Source organism: Mirounga angustirostris, unplaced genomic scaffold, assembly GCF_029215605.1.
Source record: "Mirounga angustirostris isolate CCGP_5_RB_7025 unplaced genomic scaffold, mMirAng1.0.hap1 SCAF_4, whole genome shotgun sequence".
NCBI classification, from domain to species: Eukaryota; Metazoa; Chordata; class Mammalia; order Carnivora; family Phocidae; genus Mirounga; species Mirounga angustirostris.
The window spans coordinates 64141456-64164504 of NW_026991712.1; the positions used below are offsets into that span (position 1 = coordinate 64141456).

General features: G+C 41.9%; 2 protein-coding genes across 2 annotated transcripts in view; both read left to right on the forward strand.

Annotated features, from left to right (window-relative positions):
* CPA6 (carboxypeptidase A6) overlaps positions 1 to 23049 on the forward strand; it is a 354654-nt gene that overhangs the window by 257038 nt on the left and 74567 nt on the right. The window contains exon 6 of the mRNA XM_064587448.1: positions 385 to 489. Within this exon, the coding sequence (XP_064443518.1) occupies positions 385 to 489 (105 nt within the window). The remainder of the gene's footprint in view (positions 1 to 384; positions 490 to 23049) is intronic.
* Positions 4058 to 7070, forward strand: LOC123842007 (ATP-dependent RNA helicase DDX18-like). The gene is given in 5 exon segments (XM_045871447.3): positions 4058 to 4747; positions 4749 to 5415; positions 5418 to 5763; positions 5765 to 5812; positions 6024 to 7070. Coding segments are annotated over 5 exon segments (2148 nt in total). The 5' UTR covers positions 4058 to 4366; the 3' UTR covers positions 6730 to 7070.

Below are 23049 nucleotides of genomic sequence, written 5' to 3' on the forward strand. Positions count from 1 at the left end.
TCTGCTTGGGATACTCTCTCTCCCTCTCCCTCTGCCCCTCTGCTCACACACATGCTCTAAATAAATAAATATAAATATAAATATAAATAAATAAATAAATAAATAAATAAATAAAATCTTAAAAAGGAGAAGCAAACCTATTTAAGGGATTGCCCTTTTTTGTTTATTTTCCAGTTATTTGATTTGTAATTAAGGCAATAAATTTATTATTTCTGCATAAACAGGCCTGGACTTCTGAAATAGGAAATTTCTTTATCTTTTTGTGGGTTATCTAATGACTCAAACTATAGTGAAGAACTACACTGAAATCTTACTAAAGTATGCTGATCAGTGAATTTAAAAATAAAAGTCTGAGTTGGTTACTGTGAATACTCTTGTTTTCAGCTGGGCAGAAAATCACGAACTTACAAAAGAGCTGTCTGGATAGACTGTGGTATTCATGCAAGAGAATGGATTAGTCCTGCCTTTTGTCAATGGTTTGTAAAAGAAGTAAGTTAAACCCTTTATACAATGTCCATTTCAGTAAACTGATGCTTCCCATGTGGTTTTATTCTGCTTAAGGAGGAAAACTGGGAACTTGAAGCCTGCAGTACCTGATTGAATAATAACACCTTGATTTTGGTGGGTTACTTTCATGGTTCTGAAGACCCCTCATAACTCTGGCTCAGTTTATCTTTACCTCTGCCCTTGGAGGTTGGAGTTACCAACATTGATTAAAGAGAAAGGATCAGGGTTTCAGAGCATTTATGAATTTGTGGACAAATTAGGAACCAACCAGGTAGCTGATATATAGTAAAAGCCTAAACATCTAATTTATGGTGCTCCAGAGCAGTTTCTCATACAATATCCAATGTGGAAAATTCTATACCACTTATCACAATGATCTCACATATGTTATAACAATAAAGGGATGAGCAAACGATTGCATTTTGCTTTCCTGCTACAGATTGGTAATATAATACCAAAGACCCTTCGCATCTGTGGATTTTGCGTTCTCAGTTTTAGTATTTTTCAGTAACTCTAACAGTTGAAGATTCATTGTGATTTCTTATTAGCGGCTTCATTTAAATCATAAGTCTTCTGAAGCTAGTGTATCAAGTGGGTCTGTATTCCAAGCATGGGTCAATAGAGCCAACCTCATGGACCAACATCTTAATATGTTTTGATATTTTCTATTCATCATCCAGAATGTGATGATTTTCATGGTTATTTTTAAACTTATTTGTATTTTTTTGAAGATTCTTAAAAGAAAATCAACCACTAGTACTGGTAATGAAAGCAAAGAGGTCTAAGGAAATGAAGGTTCTAAGCCAGAAAATAACCCTACAAATTTCTTTAGTCCTATATTTATAGGGAACCACTAAGAAGACAAAAGATCTTTAAATATTTTAGTTCTATTTCACTGTGTTTTGTGGGAAAATTAGGTGCCCTGCTGAAGTTTGTGATTTTTGAGAGCTCTCCTAGTCTTGGGAAAATATACCTTACCAGTGTTAAAAATGTACTAAATTTGCAAAATCTGCCTTTCTGCCACTACCATACCCACATACGTATCCTTAATTTTATAAATATGATGTAATAATAAAAATTCTTAAACCATTCCCACTCAGTGTATTAAGGAATTCATATTCTCTTAAAATAACATTTCATCTTGGTAGGACAAATGCAAAATCTAATAAGAAATTAACTAGGAGCACCTGAGTGGTGCTCATTTGAGCATCCAACTCTTGGTTTCGGCTCAGGTCATGATCTCAGGTCATGGAATCAAGCCCTGTGTCGGGCTCTGAGCTCTGTATGGAGTCTGCTTGTCCCTCTCCCTCCGTCTCTGTCCTTCCCCCTCTGCCCCTCCCCCCTGCTCATGCAAGCACTCTTTCTCTGAAATAAATAAAATCTTTAAAAAAAAGAAATTGGGGTGCCTGTGTGTATCAGTTGGTTAAGCGGCTGCCTTTAGCTCAGGTCATGATCCCAGGGTGCTGGGATCAAACCCTGCATCAGGCTCCTTCCTCAGCAGGGAGCCTGTTTCTCCCTCTTCCTCTGCCTGCTGCTCTGCCTACTTGTGTTCTCTATCTTTGTCAAATAAATAAAATCTTTTAAAAAGAAGGAATTAACTTTTTATTAAGAAATTAATTAATTACCTTGTATTAATATCCATTGTTATACATACAGTGTATTGCCTGCTATCTTAAGTTTCAAAAAGAAAAGGAGGAAAAATGGCTAAGTATAGAACATCTATTGTTAATAAACTGTGGTCCTATGTATTATTGAAGGATATAAGAATGTATCTCCCATTTTACCTCACCCCCACATGTGCAACTTCTTTATAACACCTGAACTTTATTGATTCATGTGGTTGTCTGTCTCTTCCTGTACCAATGCCAAGGGCAGAGACTCTATCTTGTTCACTGCTAAGTCCTCAGAACCTAGAACAATACCTGGCACTTACCCAATCTTCAAATATTTGTTAATGAATGGGAATAATGAGAATCCAGTAATAATGATGTGGAAAGATTTCTGGGAGATGACTTGTCAAATCATCTCATAGGATATAAATGGTACCACCTAGATTTTTACAATGCACAATGTGTACAGCCACATATGGCAGCCCAATACCCAAGCGAAGTTTCCAAGAAAGAGGAGAATACAGTGTAACCACAGAAAAAGGATGAGGCAGAAATGGACCCTCAACTCTATGGTCAACTAATCTTCGACAAAGCAGGAAAGAATGTCCAATGGAAAAAAGTCTCTTCAACAAATGGTGTTGGGAAAATTGGACAGCCACATGCAGAAAAATGAAACTGGACCATTTCCTTACACCACACACAAAAATAGACTCAAAATGAATGAAAGACCTAAATGTGAGACAGGAATCCATCAAAATCCTTGAGGAGAACACAGGCAGCAACCTCTTCGACCTCAGCCGCAGCAACTTCTTCCTAGAAACATTGCCAAAAGCAAGGGAATCAAGGGCAAAAATGAACTATTGGGACTTCATCAAGATAAAAAGCTTTTGCACAGCAAAGGAAACAGTCGACAAAACCAAAAGACAACCAACAGAATGGCAGAAGATATCTGCAAATGACATATCAGATAAAGGGCTAGTATCCAAAATCTATAAAGAACTTATCAAACTCAACACCCAAAGAACAACTAATCCAATCAAGAAATGGGCAAAAGACATGAACAGACATTTCTGCAAAGAAGATATCCAAATGGCCAACAGACACATGAAAAAGTGCTCAACATTGCTCGGCATTAGGGAAATCCAAATCAAAACCTCAATGAGCTACCACCTCCCACCAGTCAGAATGGCTAAAATTAACAAGTCAGGAGACAACAGATGTTGGAAAGGATGCAGAGATAGGGGAACCCTCCTACACTGTTGGTGGGAATGCAAGCTGGTGCAGCCACTCTGGAAAACAGTATGGACTTTCCTCAAAACGTTGAAAATAGAGCTACCCTATGACCCAGTAATTGCACTACTGGGTATTTGCCCCAAAGATACAAATGTAGTGATCTGAAGGGGTACGTGCACCCCAATGTTTATAGCAGCAATGTCCACAATAGCCAAACTATGGGAAGAGCCAAGATGTCCATTGACAGATGAATGGATAAAAAAGATGTGGTATATATATATATACACATACAAACATATATATATATATATATATACACACACATACACACACACACAGACACAATGGAATATTATGCAGCCATCAAAAAAACAAAAACAAAAACATGAAATCTTGCCATTTGCAATAACGTGGATGGAACTAGAGGGTATTATGCTAAGCAAAATAAGTCAGTCAGAGAAAGACAAGTATCATATGATCTCACTGATAGGAATTCTTTTTTTTTTTTTAACTTCTCAGGAAATAAACTGAGGGTTGCTGGAGTGGTGGGGATGGGAGGTATGGGGTGGCTGGGTGATAGACATTGGGGAGGGTATGTGCTATGGTGAGCACTGTGAATTGTGTAAGACTAATGAATCACAGACCTGTAGCTCTGAAACAAATAATACATTGTATGTTAAAAAAAAAAAAAAAAAGAAGATAGTAGGAAGGGAAAAATGAAGGCAGAATCAGAGAGCGAGATGAACCATGAGAGACTATGGACTCTGAGAAACAAACTGAGGGGGGCGCCTGGGTGGCTGAGTCGTTAAGCATTGGCCTTTGGCTCAGGTCATGATCCCAGGGTCCTGGGATGGAGCCCCGCATCATCGGGCTCCCTGCTCAGCGGGAAGCCTGCTTCTCCCTCTCCCACTCCGCCTGCTTGTGTTCCCTCTCCCACTATGTCTCTCTCTATCAAATAAAATCTATAAAAAAAATAAAAATAAAAAACTGATGGTTTTAGAGGGGTTAGCCTGGTGATGGGTATTAAAGAGGGCACGTACTGCATGGAGCACTGGGTGTTATATGCAAACAATGAATCATGGAACACTACATCAGAAACTAACGATGTGGGTAGCCGAGTTGTGGCACTGCAGTGGAGACGCTTCACCGACAACATGTCCCATCTACCCATGAAACTCCTGCACAAGAAAATCGAGAAATGGAACCTCAGATTGCGCCAGTGAAACTTAAAGCTTCAGGAGGACTCGGATGTGAGTTTATCGGAAACCCAAAATGGAGATGTGTCTGAAGAAACAGTGGGCGGTGGGAAGGTTAAAAAATCCCTAAAACAGTCTGTGAATGTGGGCTCGTCAGAAGCCCAGAATGGAGAGATAGCTAAAGAAACAGTGGAAACTATACAAGTTAAAAAAAAAAAAGAAGAAATCTACCATAATAATCAATGGAGAAGCAGCAACACAGCCTCCCAATTCAGAATCCAAAAAAAAGAAGAAGAAAAAGAGAAAAATGGTGGATGATGCTGGGCCTGATACCAAAAAAGTGAAAACTGAAGACAAAGGGGACTCTGAAGAAGGGGCCCAAGCTCCTGAAGAGACAGAAAACAGTGTGGAGAAGCCAGATGATCGGGAAGAGGACAGTGAAATGCCCAGCCTACCCCTGGGACTGACAGGAGCTTTTGAGGATACTTCATTTGCTTCTCTTAGTAATCTTGTCAATGAGAACACTCTGACAGCAATAAAAGAAATAGGTTTTACAAACATGACTGAAATTCAGCATAAAAGTATCAGACCACTTCTAGAAGGCAGGGATCTTCTAGTGGCCACAAAAACAGGCAGTGGCAAAACGCTGGCATTTCTCATCCCTGCAGTCGAACTCATTGTCAAGTTAAAGTTCATGCCTAGGAATGGAACTGGAGTTCTTATCCTCTCACCTACTAGGGAACTGGCCATGCAGACTTTCAGTGTTCTTAAGGAGCTGATGATGCACCATGTCCACACATACGGGTTGATAATGGGCGGCAGCAGCAGATCTGCTGAAGCACAGAAGCTCGGTAATGGGATCAACATCATCGTGCCACCCCAGGCCACCTCCTGGGCCACATGCAGAATACCCCAGGGTTTATGTATAAAAATCTGCAGTGTCTGGTTATTGATGAGGCTGATCGTATCTTGGATGTTGGGTTTGAAGAGGAATTAAAACAGCTTATTAAACTTCTGCCAAGACGCAGGCAAACCATGCTCTTTTCTGCCACACAAACTCAAAAAGTTGAAGACTTGGCAAGGATTTCGTTGAAAAAGGAGCCATTGTATGTTGGTGTTGATGACGATAAAGCTAATGCAACAGTGGATGATCTTGAGCAGGGATATGTTGTTTGTCCCTCAGAAAAGAGATTCCTCCTGCTCTTTACATTCCTTAATGAAACTGATGGTCTTCCTTTCATCCTGTAAGTCCGTGAAATACCATCAGTTTTGTTGTTGTTGTTGTTGTTAGGACTGCTAAAGGTGCTTTATTCAAATAACAATGACAACTCACACTTTGTGCTCTTAAAAAAAATGAGAAAGGCTCACTGCTTTAAAATCTGGCATATATAAAAACCAACGCCACCTTACCTTAAAGGTGCTTCCTAGCCACAGTAGCATTTTCAGGGGAGGTCAAGAACTATGGTTAAGGTCCAAGAAACAACCAAAACCATTATGAGTTGCTGAACTACATCGATTTGCCTGTCTTGGCCATTCATGGAAGGCAGAAGCAAAGTAAGCGCACAACCACATTCTTCCAGTTCTGCAACGCAGATTCAGGGATATTGTTGTGTACCGACATGGCAGCTAGAGGGCTGGATATTCCTGAAGTGGACTGGGTTGTTCAGTATGACCCTCCAGATAACCCCAAGGAATATATTCATCGTGTGGGAAGAACAGCCAGAGGCCTAAACGGGAGAGGGCATGCCTTGCTCATTTTACGCCCTGAAGAATTGGATTTCCTTCATTACTTGAAGCAATCCAAGGTTCCATTAAGTGAATTTGAGTTTTCCTGGTCCAGAATTTCTGACATTCAGTCTCAGCTTGAAAAATTGATTGAAAAGAACTACTTCCTTCATAAGTCAGCCCAGGAAGCATATAAGTCCTACATTCGAGCATATGATTCCCATTCTCTAAAACAGATCTTCAATGTTAATAACTTAAATTTGCCGCAGCTTGCTCTGTCGTTTGGTTTCAAGGTGCATCCTTTTGTTGATCTGAACATGAACAGCAATGACGGCAAGCTTAAAAAGAGAGGAGGCAGCAGTGGCTTCGGCTACCAGGAAGCCAAGAAAGTCGAGAAGTCCAAAATCTTCAAACACATTAGCAAGAAGTCGTCTGACAGCCAGCAGTTCTCCCACTGAAGACACACCTTCCTTTCGTCTTGAATAGCTTTGTCCTGAAGTGGATTTTTTCCCTTTCTCTAACAAAGGAATTGTTGTGGCTTCAGGATTGGGACTGATGGAACAGGACTATGAGTTGACATGGGTTGCAAGCACCAAGCACTGATACTTCCAGGAGATACTGCTCTTATTTAGGGATGTAAAACAGAGCTCAATTTTTCTAGATTGTTCAAGAGCAAAGCAAGGGATCTTTTGGATTTTGTTATGACGACAGAGTATTTTAAATCTTTTACCTCCAAATTTGTCATTGTTTTTGGGGGGGTGGAGTATTTTTTACTTTTTATTTAAAATCAATTAACATGTAATATGTTAATGGTTTCATAGGTTGAGTTCAGTGATTCACCAGTCTTAATATACACCCAGTGCTCATTACATCACGTGCCCTCCTTAATGTCCATCACCCAGTTCAACCTGCTTTAGAAGGCAGTGACCTGGTGCACTGGGGGTGGTGATGCAGAAGATTGTCTCAGGTTTTTTGTTTTGGGGTTTTTTTTTTTGGTTTTGTTGGGTTTTTTGTTTGGTTTGGTTTGGTTTGGTTTGGTTTTGGTTTTGGTTGTTTCTTGGACCTTAACCATAGTTCTTGACCTCCCCTGAAAATGCTACTGTGGCTAGGAAGCACCTTTAATGTAAGGTGGCATTGGTTTTTATATACGCCAGATTTTAAAGCAGTGAGCCTTTCCCATTTTTTTTAAGAGCACAAAGTGTGGGTTATTTGTCATTGTTATTTGAATAAAGCACCCTTAGCAGTCCTAACAACAACAACAACAAAAATAAAACTAATGATGTAATGTATGGCAACTAACAAAACATAATAAAATGAAATTTAAAAGAAAAAGGATGAGGCATACATAATGACTATCAATCAAGGGTTGTTGCTTTTAGAGCAAGAAAAATAAGCATCAATTAAGATTAGTTTTACCAAAGATGAGTAAGGAAAGGCCGCATCCCTCTTTCACCAGGCCATCTTCAAGCATGCACGTGAGTCTGGCCATTTCCATATCTCTGCTACTCTTTCCACGCCTCTCTCACTCTCACTGTTTCTGGCTGTCCCCTTGCTCCTCCACTTAATCACTTAAATTTCCCATCTGAGTCAGGGCAGCAACCAGAAATTGGGAAAAGAAGCCTTAGGGGTCACTTGTCTCTGTGTCCTTGTGGAAGCAGTGGACTGCCAAGGCAGTAGCTGTGACTGGAGTGGGTTGATATTTACACTTTATAGGCTTGTAAGAGATGTTCTCATCTTGCTTTGAAGCCCCTTCCCACTAATGGTGGTACTGGGGACAAGGAGAAAAGGAATGGCAAAGATTTAAATAACCTTACACTTGCCAAGCATTAGAACATCATCTCTTATACACTAATTCAGCCTCGTATTAAATCCTCAGTCTCCCAAAACAGGCAGGAGGCAGCTGGTCCAATAGGGACTCCAGGCAGTGTCCCTTCCACAGGCCATCTCCTCTCTACCCCAGAGTCCCATGACCAGGACCCAGGCTCTCAACTCATCCAATTTCCACGCCTTCTCTAGGAGGACCAGGGAGCTTCTGGGATCTTTCTCCACCTTCTAGGAGGCTCTGGGGTGCTGCGTCTAGTGCTCTCAGCTGACTCATGCCACACTGCCTATTGTCTCCTCCTGTATTTGCCACATATTGGCACGTGAGGGTCAAGTGAGGTGATGTCCTCTCAGAGATACATGGTGAACACAACAGAGGTCCTCTTTCTTACATTTTTTTACCCTAATCTGTCAGTAGTTTCTACCATCTCTTGATTTCCCTGGAATTTCAAAATTCCAGGGGCAGAAGTCAAAAGTTTGGCTTCACACTTTTGTTTTCTCTTTCTCAAATGCTTTCCCCAAACAGAACAGCCTAAAACAACATTTATAACCTGATATAGTTTCTGTGGGCCAGCCATCCATGTGCAACTAGCCAGGTACCTCTGGCTCAGGAGCTCTCACAAGGCTGCAGTCAAGATGTCAGCTGAATCTTCAGTCATTTCCAGGCTTGTGTGGGGGAAATCTGCTTTTGAACTCAATCCGGTGGCTGTTAGCAGCCAGAGGTCCTCCACTGCTGTAAGCAAGAAGCATTCGCTCCTTGCCACATGGGCCTCTCCATAATACAGCTCACAACAAACACCTGGCTTCCCTCAGAGCAGATCAGGGAGGGAGTGGGAGAGAACAGGCCCAAGATGGACACCGGTCTCTTTGTAAACTAACCTCAGAAGTGACAGCCTATCACTTTTGCCATATTCTGTCCATTAGAAGTGAGTGACTAGTTCCAGACCAAATTCAAGCGGTAGGTGGTGTTACACAAGAGTATGTGTACCAAAGATGGGAATCATTGGAGACCCCTTAGAGTCTGCCCACCATACTTTGGTGGGACTTTCCCTACAGCTAGCTACCACTATAATATTTGCATCCTTACTCAAATGTAAACTAGGAGAAAATTTATCAAGCCCTTCTGGGATCCTTAGAGCAGACTGCATAGAAGTTACTTGCACAGGAGCGCCTGGGTGGCTCAGTCAGTTAAGTGTCCGACTCTTGATTTCAGTTCAGGTCATGATCTCAGGTTTGTGAGATCGAGCCCAGCATCCTGCTCTGCACTGAGTGGGAAGCCTGCCTCTCTCTCTCTATCCCTCCCCTGCTGGCGTGCGTGTGTGCATTCTCCCTCTCTCTCTCAAAAAAAAAAGAAGAAGAAGAAGAAGAAGTTACTTGCACACCAGTTAGTAGTTAGACAACCCTGGGTTGGAATGCCAGCTCTAAAATTTACTAGCTGTGTGATCTTGGGGCAAGTTGTTTAACTTCTCTGAACCTCAGTAATATGTGACACACTGGGTTATTGGGAAAATTAAATGATACAATACATGTAAAAGACTTAATAGAGGGCTTGGCATATAATCACTTAATAAAATCAATTCTCAGTAGCAGTAGTATCAGCAATTTGGTATTTTTATTTTATATTTTATGTTCAACAAACATTGAAAAATACTATCTCACACTCATACTGCTATAGGGAACTTCACTAAGAACTATGTAGCATCAATTAAATAATAGGGTGGATCTAAACTAAAAGGAACAATGGGCATGGCTTAATGGGGCAGCCCAGGAGCTGTTGTGCTCTGGTTGGGGGTGTTGGTGGCTGCTGGGAAAATCAATCAGACCTGCAGGGGACCCCAGGCCCTGGAGCCCTCCCATTACACCCCTGCTCCCTGCTGGGGCCTCTGGCCCTTGAAGGTATATGAAGGCTGTGGGCAGAAAGCAGGAGCAGGAGGCCCCCATGCGACAGGGCGGCCCATGGGCCCCAAATTGGCCAGCTCCTGCATGAGGCAATGGTTTTCTTCCTTCAGCCTTTGGAACTCTCTCTCTGCCAACAGAACAGCCCTCTTGCTCTCCTCGCTCCTCTTCTCATACAGGAGGATCTCCTGCTCATGCCAGGAGGTGACTTTCTGCCATTCTGCCTTCAGGTCCTCCGCCATCTTCTTGTAGACGCAGAAGTTGCAATAGGTGGCGTCCACTTCCCTGCGCACCTTGATAAGTTGGTTCTCCGCTTGCAGGCAGAGTGTTTGCTCTTCTACCTGCTTTCTCTCCAGTTTCTGGATGTGCTCGTCACGCATCTGAGACTTGACTTCGAGCTTCCACGGGAACCTCCGAATCTCATTTTTCAGGAGGGCGTTTTGAAGTTGCAAGGTTGCTTCCTTAATTTGGTACAGTGTTATTTCTTGTGTGAGCTCTTCAGCCCTCTGCTTTTCATTCATCAGTTCCCTGGACAGCTTTCCTTTTTTTCCCCTGGCCCCCGCCGGAGGGCACGCCGACGTGGACGCGGTCAGGGCAGCCCTTCTGATGGACTGCTGAAGGATTGAGGGGCCATTAGCAGTCTCCGCCTCCCTCTTCCCCTCTCCTGCTGAGCCCCCACCTTCCACCTGATGTTTGATGAGCACATGCTGCATCTTCAGCATGACCTGGCTTAGGGTCTGGAGTCGGTCCCCGTCCTCACCGCTGGCCTGCTGCACTCCTGGACTGGGAAGCTCTGGGCTGTCTTCCTGCTTTGGCTCCTCCTGCACACTCTGCCTGCAGCTGCCAGTTTCCTGAACCAGATGCTCTGGACTTCCCTGCGGGTCGGGGCTGTCATTTGAGCCTTCTGTGATCTTCCTCGCAGGGGGTTCTCCATCTTCCTGTAGTGCTCCAGAGATGGGATTTTCATCAGTCAGCTGGGAAGGGTTCTTAGGCCGGCATCTCCAAATTCCCTTCAGCAGTTGCACAGCATTTGCCACTGAAAAATAGCTGAAATTTTTATTCAGGACAGCCAGAGCAAGAATCTGTAATGGGAGAGGACTGGCCTTCTGCACAGGTGATGCCACGGCTTCACAGGCTTGTGCCTCTGGTCCTGTCTCCTCCACTCCTTTCCCAGATACTTCACCCTGGGCACACTGCCCCTTTCCTCTTCTTAAGCTGTGTCCACACTTCACTATGCATATCACCACTGCAGTGCATACCACGATCTCCCAGCGAAACCCGGAGACTCGTGGCATGTGTGGTACACTTTCATATATCACCAACAGGGCAGCCCACAGCTGCTCCAGAACAAGCTGGGGAGACATTTCGATGGCCACCAGCTGGCTCCAAAGGGCCTCGTGGCTCTGCCTCCGATCACCAGCGTCCTATGGGCCACTAGTAACTGCTTGGAACCCCAAGGAGGGTTCCATCTCCAACACAAACCAGTGCCTGGCAACAGGGGCTGACATCAGTTGGGGTGGGGGAGGGGCACCGGAGTTCTAGCAGACCCTACTCTTCCTTTGCATTGCATGGACAGAAAGGGAGACTACTTACACAGTGCATGGGGGAAATAGATGGGCAGCCTGGAGCTGGGGCCTCTGTCAGCCCACCTGGCCCTATAGCTCACCTGGAGGGTCATAGCAGGGCCATGCCCTTTTCCTCCTCTGCCCGTGGGTCAGGCATAGGGGGATATGTCCCTGGGTGAGGTTCATTCCCCCCCACCCCCATTCACAGAAGCCTGGTCCCAGAGATCTCCTCCCTCTGAGGCTCCCCCTCTGTCTTTGTCTTTTGTTGATGTGGGAGGAGTGGGGTGCAGGGGCACCAGACTGAAGGGTGTCCCCATAGGTACTAACCAAGAGAGTAGATTTTCAATTGTAACAACACATGGGAAAAAAACAAGAACTGGCCCAGTCTGAGAGTTTCATGGATGTTCAGTGAAGCCTGTTTTCCTTGTGAAATCCATGTCTTCCTGGAAGCAGGTGAATCTCTGTGGAGGTGGCCTATATCATTTTCCTTCACCCTGAAGAAATTTTTTTATAGTTTTTGCATGGCAGGGGTATCACCAAAAAATCCCTCAATTTTTGATCTGTGAAAGTCTTTATTCTCTTTCACTTTTGAAGGGTAACTTCAGAGGCGACAGATTCTTAATTTGGTGACTTTTTTATTCCACTTGACTCCTTGGTTGTATGGTTTCTAAAGGGAAGTTTCTGTGTAGTCTCATCTGTGTTTCTGTGTAGTAAGGTGGTTTTTCCCAGGTGGATCCTTTTCCCTTTTTGTTGTTTCTTTGGTTTCCTGCAGTTTATGATATGCCTATGTACAGATTTTATTTTTAGCTTTATTTATTTAATCTCTACACCCAACATGGGGCTCGAACTTGTGACCCTAAGATCAAGAGTTGCCTGCTCTTCTGACTGAGCCAACGAGATGCCCCCTATGTATAGATTTTTTGGTATTTATTGTGCTTGGTGTTCTCCGAACCTCCTGGATCTAATGTTTAGTGTTGTTGTTGTTGTTGTTTTTTAATTCATAGACATTATTTCCTCCAATCTCTTTCCTGTTCCTCTTTCTCTTTCCTCTTCTCCTGGTATTCCATTGCAAATGTGTTACACCTTTAATATTGTCCCGCAGTTCATAGATAATCTGCTCTGGCTTTTCTCTTTCTCCCTCTCTCTCTCTTTTCTCTTTCCATATCGTATTTGTCTTTCTCCCTCTTTCCTTTTTACTTTGAGAAATTTCTATTGATCTATCTCCAAGCTCCCTCCCTCATTCTGTCCACAGCTTTGTCTGGTCTACTGATGAGCCCATCAAGTTCATTCTTCACGCTGTTACATGAAGTTTTTTATTTTAGCATTTATTCATTCTGTCCTAGAATTCCCATCTCTAACATTGCCAGTCTGTTCTTGTATGCTGTCTACTTTATCCACTAGAAACCTTAGCATATTAATTATCATTCTTTTATATACTGATCTCGTAATTCCAACATCTATGCCATGTCTGAAACTGGTTCTCATGTTTGCTGTGTTTCTGAAAACTGTTAGGGTTTTTTGTTGTTGTTGTTGTTTGTTTGTTTGTTTTTGCCTCTTAGCATGCCTTATAATTTTTAGTTGTGAGCCACACATGATCATGATGTGCTGAGTATAAGGCACTACCTTCAATGACAAGCCTATAGTGGATGGTGGGTGTGTGGCAGAGAGGCATTCTTAGTCCAATTATTCTGTCTCCAGTGCCCCTGAGCCCCAAGGTTGTGATCTCCTGCATGCCCCCAGTCCTTCCCCTCGGGCAGGAGAGGGGAACTTGCCAGGGGGTGGGGGTGGGGCCGCAGAGTGGGGTGTTCCCCTTTCCCAAGTCAGTTATGTTCTGGTAAAATCCCAGCAAATTAGGCTCAGGTTTAACTAGTTTCCCCTGAGGGCAGGCCTTGTTAGGAACAGAATACTCTGAAGAATTTCTTCTTTTTTTTTTTTTTAATTATGTTATGTTAGTCACCATTCAATACATCATTAGTTTTTGATGTGGTGATCCACGACCCATTGTTTTCATATAACATCCAGTGCTCCATGCAGTACGTGCCCTCCTTAATATCCATCACCGGGCTAACCCATTCGCTCACCTCACTCCCCTCTAAAACCCTGTTTGTTTCTCAAAGTCCATAGTCTCTCATGGTTCATCTCACCCTCCGATTTCCCCCCCTTCATTTTTCCCTTCCTTCTCCTAATGTCCTCCATACTATATCTTATGTTCCACAAATAAATGAAACCATATGATAATTGACTTTCTCTGCTTGACTTATTGCACTTAGCATAATCTCCTCCAATCCCATCCATGTTGATGTATAAGTTGGGTATTCATCCTTTCGGATGGCTGAGTAATATTCCATTGTATATATGGACCACATCTTCTTTATTCATTCATCTGATGAAGGGCATCTCAGCTCTTTCCACAGTTTGGCTATTGTGGACATTGCTGCTATGAACATTGGGGTGCATATGGCCCTTCTTTTCACTACATCTATGTCTTTGGGGTAAATACCCCATAGTGCAATTGCTGGGTCATAGGGTAGCTCTATTTTTAATTTTTTGAGGAACCTCCACACAGTGATCACCAAGACAGCATGGTACTGGCACAAAAACAAACATATAGATCAATGGAACAGAATAGAGAGCCCAGATATGGACCCTCAACTCTGTGGTCAAGTAATCTTTGACAAAACAGGAAAAAATATGCAATGGAAAAAGACAGTCTCTTCAATAAATGGTACTGGGAAAATTGGACAGCCACATGCAGAAGAATGAAACTCGACCATTCTCTAATACCATATACAAAGATAAACTCAAAATATATGAAAGACCTCAATGTGAGACAGGAATCCATCCAAATCCTAGAGGAGAACATAGGCAGTAACCTCTTTGACATCGCCCACAGCAACTTCTTTCAAGATACATCTCCAAAACCTAGTGAAACAAAAGCAAAAATGAACTTTTGGGACTTCATCAAGATAAAAAGCTTCTGCACAGCAAAGGAAACAGTCAACAAAACAAAGAGGAAACTCAACACCCAAAAAACAAATAATCAAGTCAAAAAATGGGCAGAAAACATGAAAAAACACTTCTCTGAAGAAGACATACAAATGGCTAATGGACACATGATGAATTCAAAACTGTTGCTTTTTCTTTTCTTGCTCAAAGCATAAGGGGATTTGTCTCAGATTGTCACTGAGAGAACCTGACAGGGCTCCTGGAGTAAACTCATAAAGATGTGACCCCCGTCACCCCCCCATGATTGAATCCACCCAGCAATTTTGTGTTTTTAAATAACCAATGTGAGGGGGGCGGAGCAAGATGGCAGAGGAGTAGGAGACCTGGATTTTTGTCTCCTCTCAGGAATTCAGCTGGATAGGGATCAAACCATTCTGAACACCTACAAACTCAACAGGAGATCGAAGAAAAGAAGAGCAACAACTCTCTGAACAGAAAAGCGACCACTTTCTGGAAGGTAGGACGTGCGGAGAAGTGAATCCGAGGCGATATTCGGGAGGATAGACGGCGGGGGAGGGGCCTCCGTCAGCCGCTTCTGGCAAGTGATAGAGCCGCGGAGCACAAAATGGGAACTTTTAAAAGTCTGCTCCGCCGAGGGACATCACTCTGGTGGCTAAGCGGGGGGTGAAACCCTCCGGGACAGTGTGGTCTCAGGACCCTTGGGGTCACAGAAAGACCGGGGGTGCCTGAGTGCTGCAGAGCTCCCAGGTAATGGAGCAGGGAAGCCGGCTGCAGAGGCGGAGCCCAGGCGCGGGCTCTCAGCTCGGGGTGGCCATAGACCGTGATCTGCGGCCCAGTCGGGCCCCTGCTCCTCCAGCAGGGACCCAACAAGCGGCAGATCCGGGGAGACTCACCTTCCTCCCCCGGGAGGAGCCGCGCGGGAGTGCACCGCAGGGATCTGCTGGGTTTGGAGACTCCACACGGGGTCGGGTGCCAGAGATAGAAACGCGCGGTCACAGGCCGGTTGAGCACGGAGTGCGGCCAGAGACCGGGGAAACGGGAGTGACTGATGGCTTTTCTCTGGGGGCTCACTGAGGAGCGGGGCCCCGAGTTCTCGGCTCCTCTGGGGCAGAGATTGGGAGGCCGCCATTTTCACTCTCCGCCTCCAAAGCTGTACGGAAAGCTCGCAGGGAACAAAAGCCCCGGAGAGCAAACGCGAGCAGATTACTTAGCCGGGAGGGGGCAAGGGCGGGGCAATTCCGCCTCCGGCAGAGACATTTGGAAACCACGGCAACAGGCCCCTCCCCAGAAGATCAGCGAGAACAGCCAGCCAAGACCAAGTTTACCGATCAATGAGAACGGCAGAACTCCAGCGCTAGGGGAATACTGCACATAGAATTCACGGCTTTTTTACCATGATTCCTTAGTCTTTTAAAGTTAATTTTTTTAACTCTCTTTTTGTCTTTTTATTTCTTTTTGAATTTTTCTTTTTCCCTTTTTCAACCAACATCTTTTCAATCCCTTTTTTAAAAAAAAAAAAACATTTTTATTTTTCATCTTTAGAGTCATATTCTATCCCTTCATAGTAGTTACCCATATTTTTGGCTTATATATATAAGTTGTTCTCTCTTTAAAATTTTGAGAGAGTTTCTTCTAACAGATTAAAATATACCCTAAATCTCTAGTATATGGTGTTTTCTATTCCCTGCCTGATCACATCCTCTCCCTTTTTTTTTCTTTTTCTTTTTTCTTTTTTTAAATCCTCTTCTTTCTTTTTTCAAACAACTTCTTATCAATTCCTTTTATAAAATTTTTTATAATTTCCATTTTTACAGTCATATTCCATCCCTTCATCATATCAACCCTTATTTTTGTACATATATAAGTTTTTCTTTCTTTAAAATTTTGGGAGGCACTTTCTTCTAAAAGACCAAAATACACCCCAAATCTAGTGTGTGGCACTGATCTGTATACCAGCCTGATCATATTTGATCACATTCTGGTTTTTGTTGTTGTTGTTGTTGTTTTGTTTGTTTTTGTTTTTATCTTTATCTTTATCTTTTTCTTTTTTCTCTCTTTCCCTTTCTTATCCCACTGCTTCAGGTCGTTTCTGATTTGTTTAGAGTATATTTTCTGGGGACGTGGTTACTCTGCTAGCATTTTGTTCTCTCATTAATCTATTCTCCTCTGCACAAAATGACAAGACGGAAAAAATCACCTCAACAAAAAGAACAAGAGGTAGTACTGACTGCCAGGGACCTACTCAATATGGACATTAGTACGATGTCAGATCTAGAGTTCAGAATCATCATTTTAAAGATACTAGCTGGGCTTGAAAAAAATATGGAAGTTATTAGAGAAACCCTTTCTGGAGAAGTAAAAGAGCTAAAATCCAACCAAGTAGAAATCAAAAAGGTTATTAATGAGGTGCAATCAAAAATGGGGGCACTAAGTGCTAGAATAAATGAGGCAGAAGAGAGAATCAGTAATATAGAAGATGAAATGATGGAAAATAAAGAAGCTGAGAAAAAGAGAGATAAACAACTACTGGATCACGACGGCAGAATTCGAGAGATAAGCGATACCATAAGACGAAACAACATTAGAATAACTGGGATCCCAGAAGAAGAAGAAAGAGAGAGGGGCAGAAGGTATAATGGAGCAAATTATAGCAGAGAACTTCCCTAATTTGGGGAAGGAAACAGGCATCAAAATCCAGGAAGCACAGAGAACCCCTCTCAAAATCAATAAAAATAGGTCAACACCCCAACATCTAATAGTAAAACTTATGAGTCTCATAGACTCATAGAGAAAGTAGTCTCATAGAGAAAATCCTGAAAGCAGCTCGGGAGAAGAGATATGTAACCTACAATGGTAGAAACATTAGATTGGCAACAGACCTATCCACAGAGACCTGGCAGGCCAGAAAGGACTGGCAGGATATATTCAGAGCACTAAATGAGAAAAATAGGCAGCCAAGAATACTCTATCCAGCTAGGCTGTCATTGAAAATTGAAGGAGAGATAAAAAGCTTCCAGGACAAACAAAAACTAAAGGAATTTGCAAACACAAAACCAGCCCTACAGGAAATCTTGAAAGGGGTCCTCTAAGCAAAGAGAGAGCCTAAAAGCAACATAGACCAGAAAGGAACACAGACAATATACGGTAACAGTCACCTTACAGGCAATACAATGGCACTAAATTCCTATCTTTCAATAGTTACCCTGAATGTAAATGGGCTAAATGCCCCAATCAAAAGACACAGGCTATCAGACTGGATTAAAAAACAAGACCCATCGATATGCTGTCTGCAAGAGACTCATTTTAGAACCAAAGACACCCCCAGATTGAAAGTGAGGGGGTGGAAAACAAGTTACCATGCTAATGGACACCAAAAGAAAGCTGGGGTGGCAATCCTTATATTAGACAAATTAGATTTTAAACCAAAGACTGTAATAAGAGATGAGGAAGGACACTATATCATACTTAAAGGATCTATCCAACAAGAAGATCTAACAATTGTAAATATCTATGCCCCTAACATGGGAGCAGCCAATTATATAAGGCAATTAATAACAAAAGCAAAGAAACACATCGACAACAATACAATAATAGTGGGGGACTTTAACATCCCCCTCACTGAAATGGACAGATTGTCTAAGCAAAAGATCAACAAGGAAATAAAGGCTTTAAATGACACACTGGACCAAATGGACTTCACAGACATATTCAGAACATTCCACCCCAAAGCAACGGAATACACATTCTTCTCTAGTGCCCATGGAACATTCTCCAGAATAGATCACATCCTAGGTCATAAATCAGGTCTCAACTGGTACCAAAAGATTGGGATCATTCCCTGCCTATTTTCAGACCACAATGCTTTGAAACTAGAACTCAATCACAAGAGGAAAGTCGGAAAGAACTCAAATACATGGAGGCTAAAGAGCATCCTACTGAAGAATGAATGGGTCAACCAGGAAATTAAAGAAGAACTAAAAAAATACATGGAAACCAATGAAAATGAAAACACAACTGTTCAAAATCTTTGGGATGCAGCAAAGGCAGTCCTAAGAGGAAAGTATATAGCAATACAAGCCTTTCTCAAGAAACAAGAAAGGTCTCAAGTACACAACCTAACTCTACACCTAAAGGAGCTGGAGAAAGAACAGCAAATAAAGCCTAAACCCAGCAGGAGAAGAGAAATAATAAAGATCAGAGCAGAAATCAATGAAATAGAAACTAAAAGAACAGTAGAACAGATCAACGAAACTAGGATCTGGTTCTTTGAAAGAATTAACAAGATTGGTAAACCCCTGGCCAGACTTACCAAAAAGAGAAGAGAAAGGACCCAAATCAACAAAATCATGAATGAAAGAGGAGAGATCACAACCAACACCAAAGAAATACAAACAATTATAAGAACATATTATGAGCAACTCTATGCCAGCAAATTAGATAACCTGGAAGAGATGGATGCATTCCTAGAGATGTATCAACTACCAAAACTGAACCAGGAGGAAATAGAAAACCTGAACAGACCTATAACCACTAAGGAAATTGAAGCAGTCATCAAAAATCTCCCAAAAAACAAAAGCCCAGGGCCAGATGGCTTCCCAGGGGAATTCTACCAAACATTTCAAGAAGAATTAATACCTATTCTTCTGAAACTGTTCCAAAAAATAGAAATGGAAGGAAAACTTCCAAACTCATTTTATGAGGCCAGCATTACCTTGATCCCAAAACCAGACAAAGACCCCATCAAAAAGGAGAATTACAGACCAATATCCCTGATGAACATGGATGCAAAAATTCTCACCAAAATACTAGCCGATTGGATCCAACAGTACATTAAAAGGATTATTCACCATGACCAAGTGGGATTTATTCCTGGGCTGCAAGGTTGGTTCAACATCCACAAATCAATCAATGTGATACAATACATTAACAAAAGAAAGAACAAGAATCATATGATCCTCTCAATAGATGCAGAAAAAGCTTTTGACAAAGTACAGCATCCTTTCTTGATCAAAACTCTTCAGAGTATAGGGATCAAAGGTACATACCTCAATATCATAAAAGCCATCTATGAAAAACCTACAGCGAATATTATTCTCAATGGGGAAAAACTGAGAGCTTTCCCCCTAAGGTCAGGAACGCGGCAGGGTTGTCCACTATCACCACTGCTATTCAACCTAGTATTGGAAGTCCTAGCCACAGCAATCAGACAACAAAAAGAAATCAAAGGCATCCAAACTGGCAAAGAAGAAGTCAAACTCTCACTCTTTGCAGATGATATGATACTTTATGTGGAAAACCCAAAAGACTCCACCCCAAAACTGCTAGAACTCATACAGGAATTCAGTAAAGTGGCAGGATATAAAATCAATGCACAGAAGTCAGTGGCATTCCTATACACCAACAACAAGACAGAAGAAAGAGAAATTAAGGACTCAATCCCATTTACAATTGCACCCAAAACCATAAGATACCTAGGAATAAATCTAACCAAAGAGACAAAGGATCTGTACTCAGAAAACTATAAAATACTCATGAAAGAAATTGAGGAAGACACAAAGAAATGGAAAAACGTTCCATGCTCATGGATTGAAAGAACAAATATTGTGAAGATGTCAATGCTACCTAGAGCAATCTACACATTCAATGCAATCCCCATCAAAATACCCTTTTTTCAAAGAAATGGAACAAATAATCCTAAAATTTGTATGGAACCAGAAAAGACCCCGAATAGCCAGAGGAATGTTGAAAAAGAAAAGCAAAGCCAGCGGCATCACAATTCCGGACTTCAAGCTCTATTACAAAGCTGTCATCATCAAGACAGCATGGTACTGGCACAAAAACAGACACATAGATCAATGGAACAGAATAGAGAGCCCAGAAATGGACCCTCAACTCTATGGTCAACTAATCTCCGACAAAGCAGGAAAGAATGTCCAATGGAACAAAGACAGTCTCTTCAACAAATGGTGCTAGGAAAATTGGATAGCCACATGCAGAAGAATGAAACTGGACCATTTCCTTACACCACACACAAAAATAGACTCCAAATGGTTGAAAGACCTCAATGTGAGACAGGAGTCCATCAACATCCTAAAGGAGAACACAGGCAGCAACCTCTTTGACCTCAGCCGAAGCAACTTCTTCCTAGAAACATCTCCAAAGGCAAGGGAAGCAAGGGCAAGAATGAACTATTGGGACTTCATCAAGATAAAAAGCTTTTGCAAAGCAAAGGAAACAGTCAACAAAACCAAAAGACAACCGACAGAATGGGAGAAGATATTTGCAAATGACATATCAGATAAAGGGCTAGTATCCAAAATCTATAAAGAACTCATCAAACTCAACACCCAAAGAACAAAGAATCCAATCAAGAAATGGGCAGAAGACATGAACAGACATTTTTCCAAAGAAGACATCCAAATGGCCAACAGACACATGAAAAAGTGCTCAATATCACTCGGCATCAGGGAAATCCAAATCAAAACCACAATGAGATACCACCTCCCACCAGTCAGAATGGCTAAAATGAACAAGTCAGGAAACGACAGATGTTGGCGGGGATGCAGAGAAAGGGGAACCCTCCTACACTGTTGGTGGGAATGCAAGCTGGTGCAGCCACTCTGGAAAACTGTATGGAGGTTCCTCAAAAAGTTGAAAATAGAGCTACCAATGATCCAGCAATTGCACTACTGGGTATTTACCCCAAAGATACAAAAGTAGGGATCCGAAGGGGTACGTGCACCCCGATGTTTATAGCAGCAATGTCCACAATAGCCAAACTGTTGAAAGAGCCAAGATGTCCATCGACAGATGAATGGATAAAGAAGAAGTGGTATATATATACAATGGAATATTATGCAGCCATCAAAAGGAATGAGATCTTGCCATTTGCAACGACGTGGATGGAACTGGAGGGTATTATGTTGAGTGAAATAAGTCAAACAGAGAAAGACATGTATCATATGATCTCACTGATATGAGGAATTTTTAATCGCAGGGAACAAACTGAGTGTTGTTGGAGTGGGGGGTGGGGTGAGAGGGATGGGGTGACTGGGTGATAGACACTGGGGAGGGTATGTGCTCTGGTAAGCGCTGTGAATTGTGCAAGACTGTTGAATCTCAGATCTGTACCTCTGAAACAAATAATGCAATATATGTTAAGAAAAAAAAAAGAAGAAGAAGGTAGCGGGAGGGGAAGAATGAAGCAGGGGAAATCGGAGGGGTAGACGAACCATGAGAGACGATGGACTCTGAAAAACAAACAGGGTTCTAGAGGGGAGGGGGGTGGGAGGATGGGTTAGACTGGTGATGGGTATTGAAGAGGGCACATTCTGCATGGAGCACTGGGTGTTATGCACAAACAATGAATCATGGAACACTTCATCTAAAACTAATGATGTAATGTATGGGGATTAACATAAAAAAAAAAAAGAAAAGAGGCACAGTTGGGAAATAAAAATGATTAAAAAAAATAATAAAATAAATAAATAAATAAATAAAAGAGAGAGAAGAAAAAAAAAACCAATGTGAAATCAACAAGGATATTAACTTAACAACACCATCAACCAACAAGATCTAGACATTTATAAATCACTCTGCCCAACAGCAGAATACACATTATTTTCAAGTGCCTATGTTCCATATATTCTGGTCCAAAAAACAGACCTCAGCAAATAAAAAAAATGAAAATCCTACAGAACTGTGTTCTCTGACCACAGTGAAACAAACTGGGGGTGGGGGTGGGCTAAATGGGTGATGAGTATTAAGGAGTGCACTTGTTATGATGAAAACTAGGTGTTATATGTAAGTGATGAATCACTGAATTCTATTCCTGAAACCAATATTACAGGATATGTTAACTAGAATTTAAATAAAAATTTGAAAAAAAAGAACAATTGAATCACTATATTGTATACCTGAAATGAATATAACACTATATATTAACTTATTGGAATTAAAATTTTAAAAATTAAAAAAAAATTTTTTAAATCAAACTAGATAAAGATAAGAGAAAGAGAAAGATAACAAATATCCAAACATTTGGAAAATAACATTCTACATTATCCATGGATCAAAGATAAAATCTCAATACATTGAACTGAGTGAAAATGAAAATACAACATATTAAAATTTATGGGACACAGCTAAAGCAATGGATAGCGAAATTTATAGCACTAAATGCATACAGTAGAAAGGAGGAGGGGCTCCTGGGTGGCTTAGTCAGTTAGTCCAACTCTTGATTTTGACTCGGGTCATGATCTACTGCAGCATTGTGAGACTGAGCCTGCATTGTGCTGGTGCTGGGCATGGAGGCTGCTTAATAATCTCTCTCTCCCTCTGTACCTCCCCCCCCGTCTCCCCCTCCCTCTCTCTCCTTCCCTTTCTCTTTATCTCTCTCCCTCTCTAAAAAAAAAAGGTCTCGAAACAATAAGCTCTCACCTTAAGAACCTAAAAAAAGAATAGAAAATAAAACTAAAGAATAAAACCAAAAGAATCATTCTACCCAATTTCAAGATATATAGCTACGGT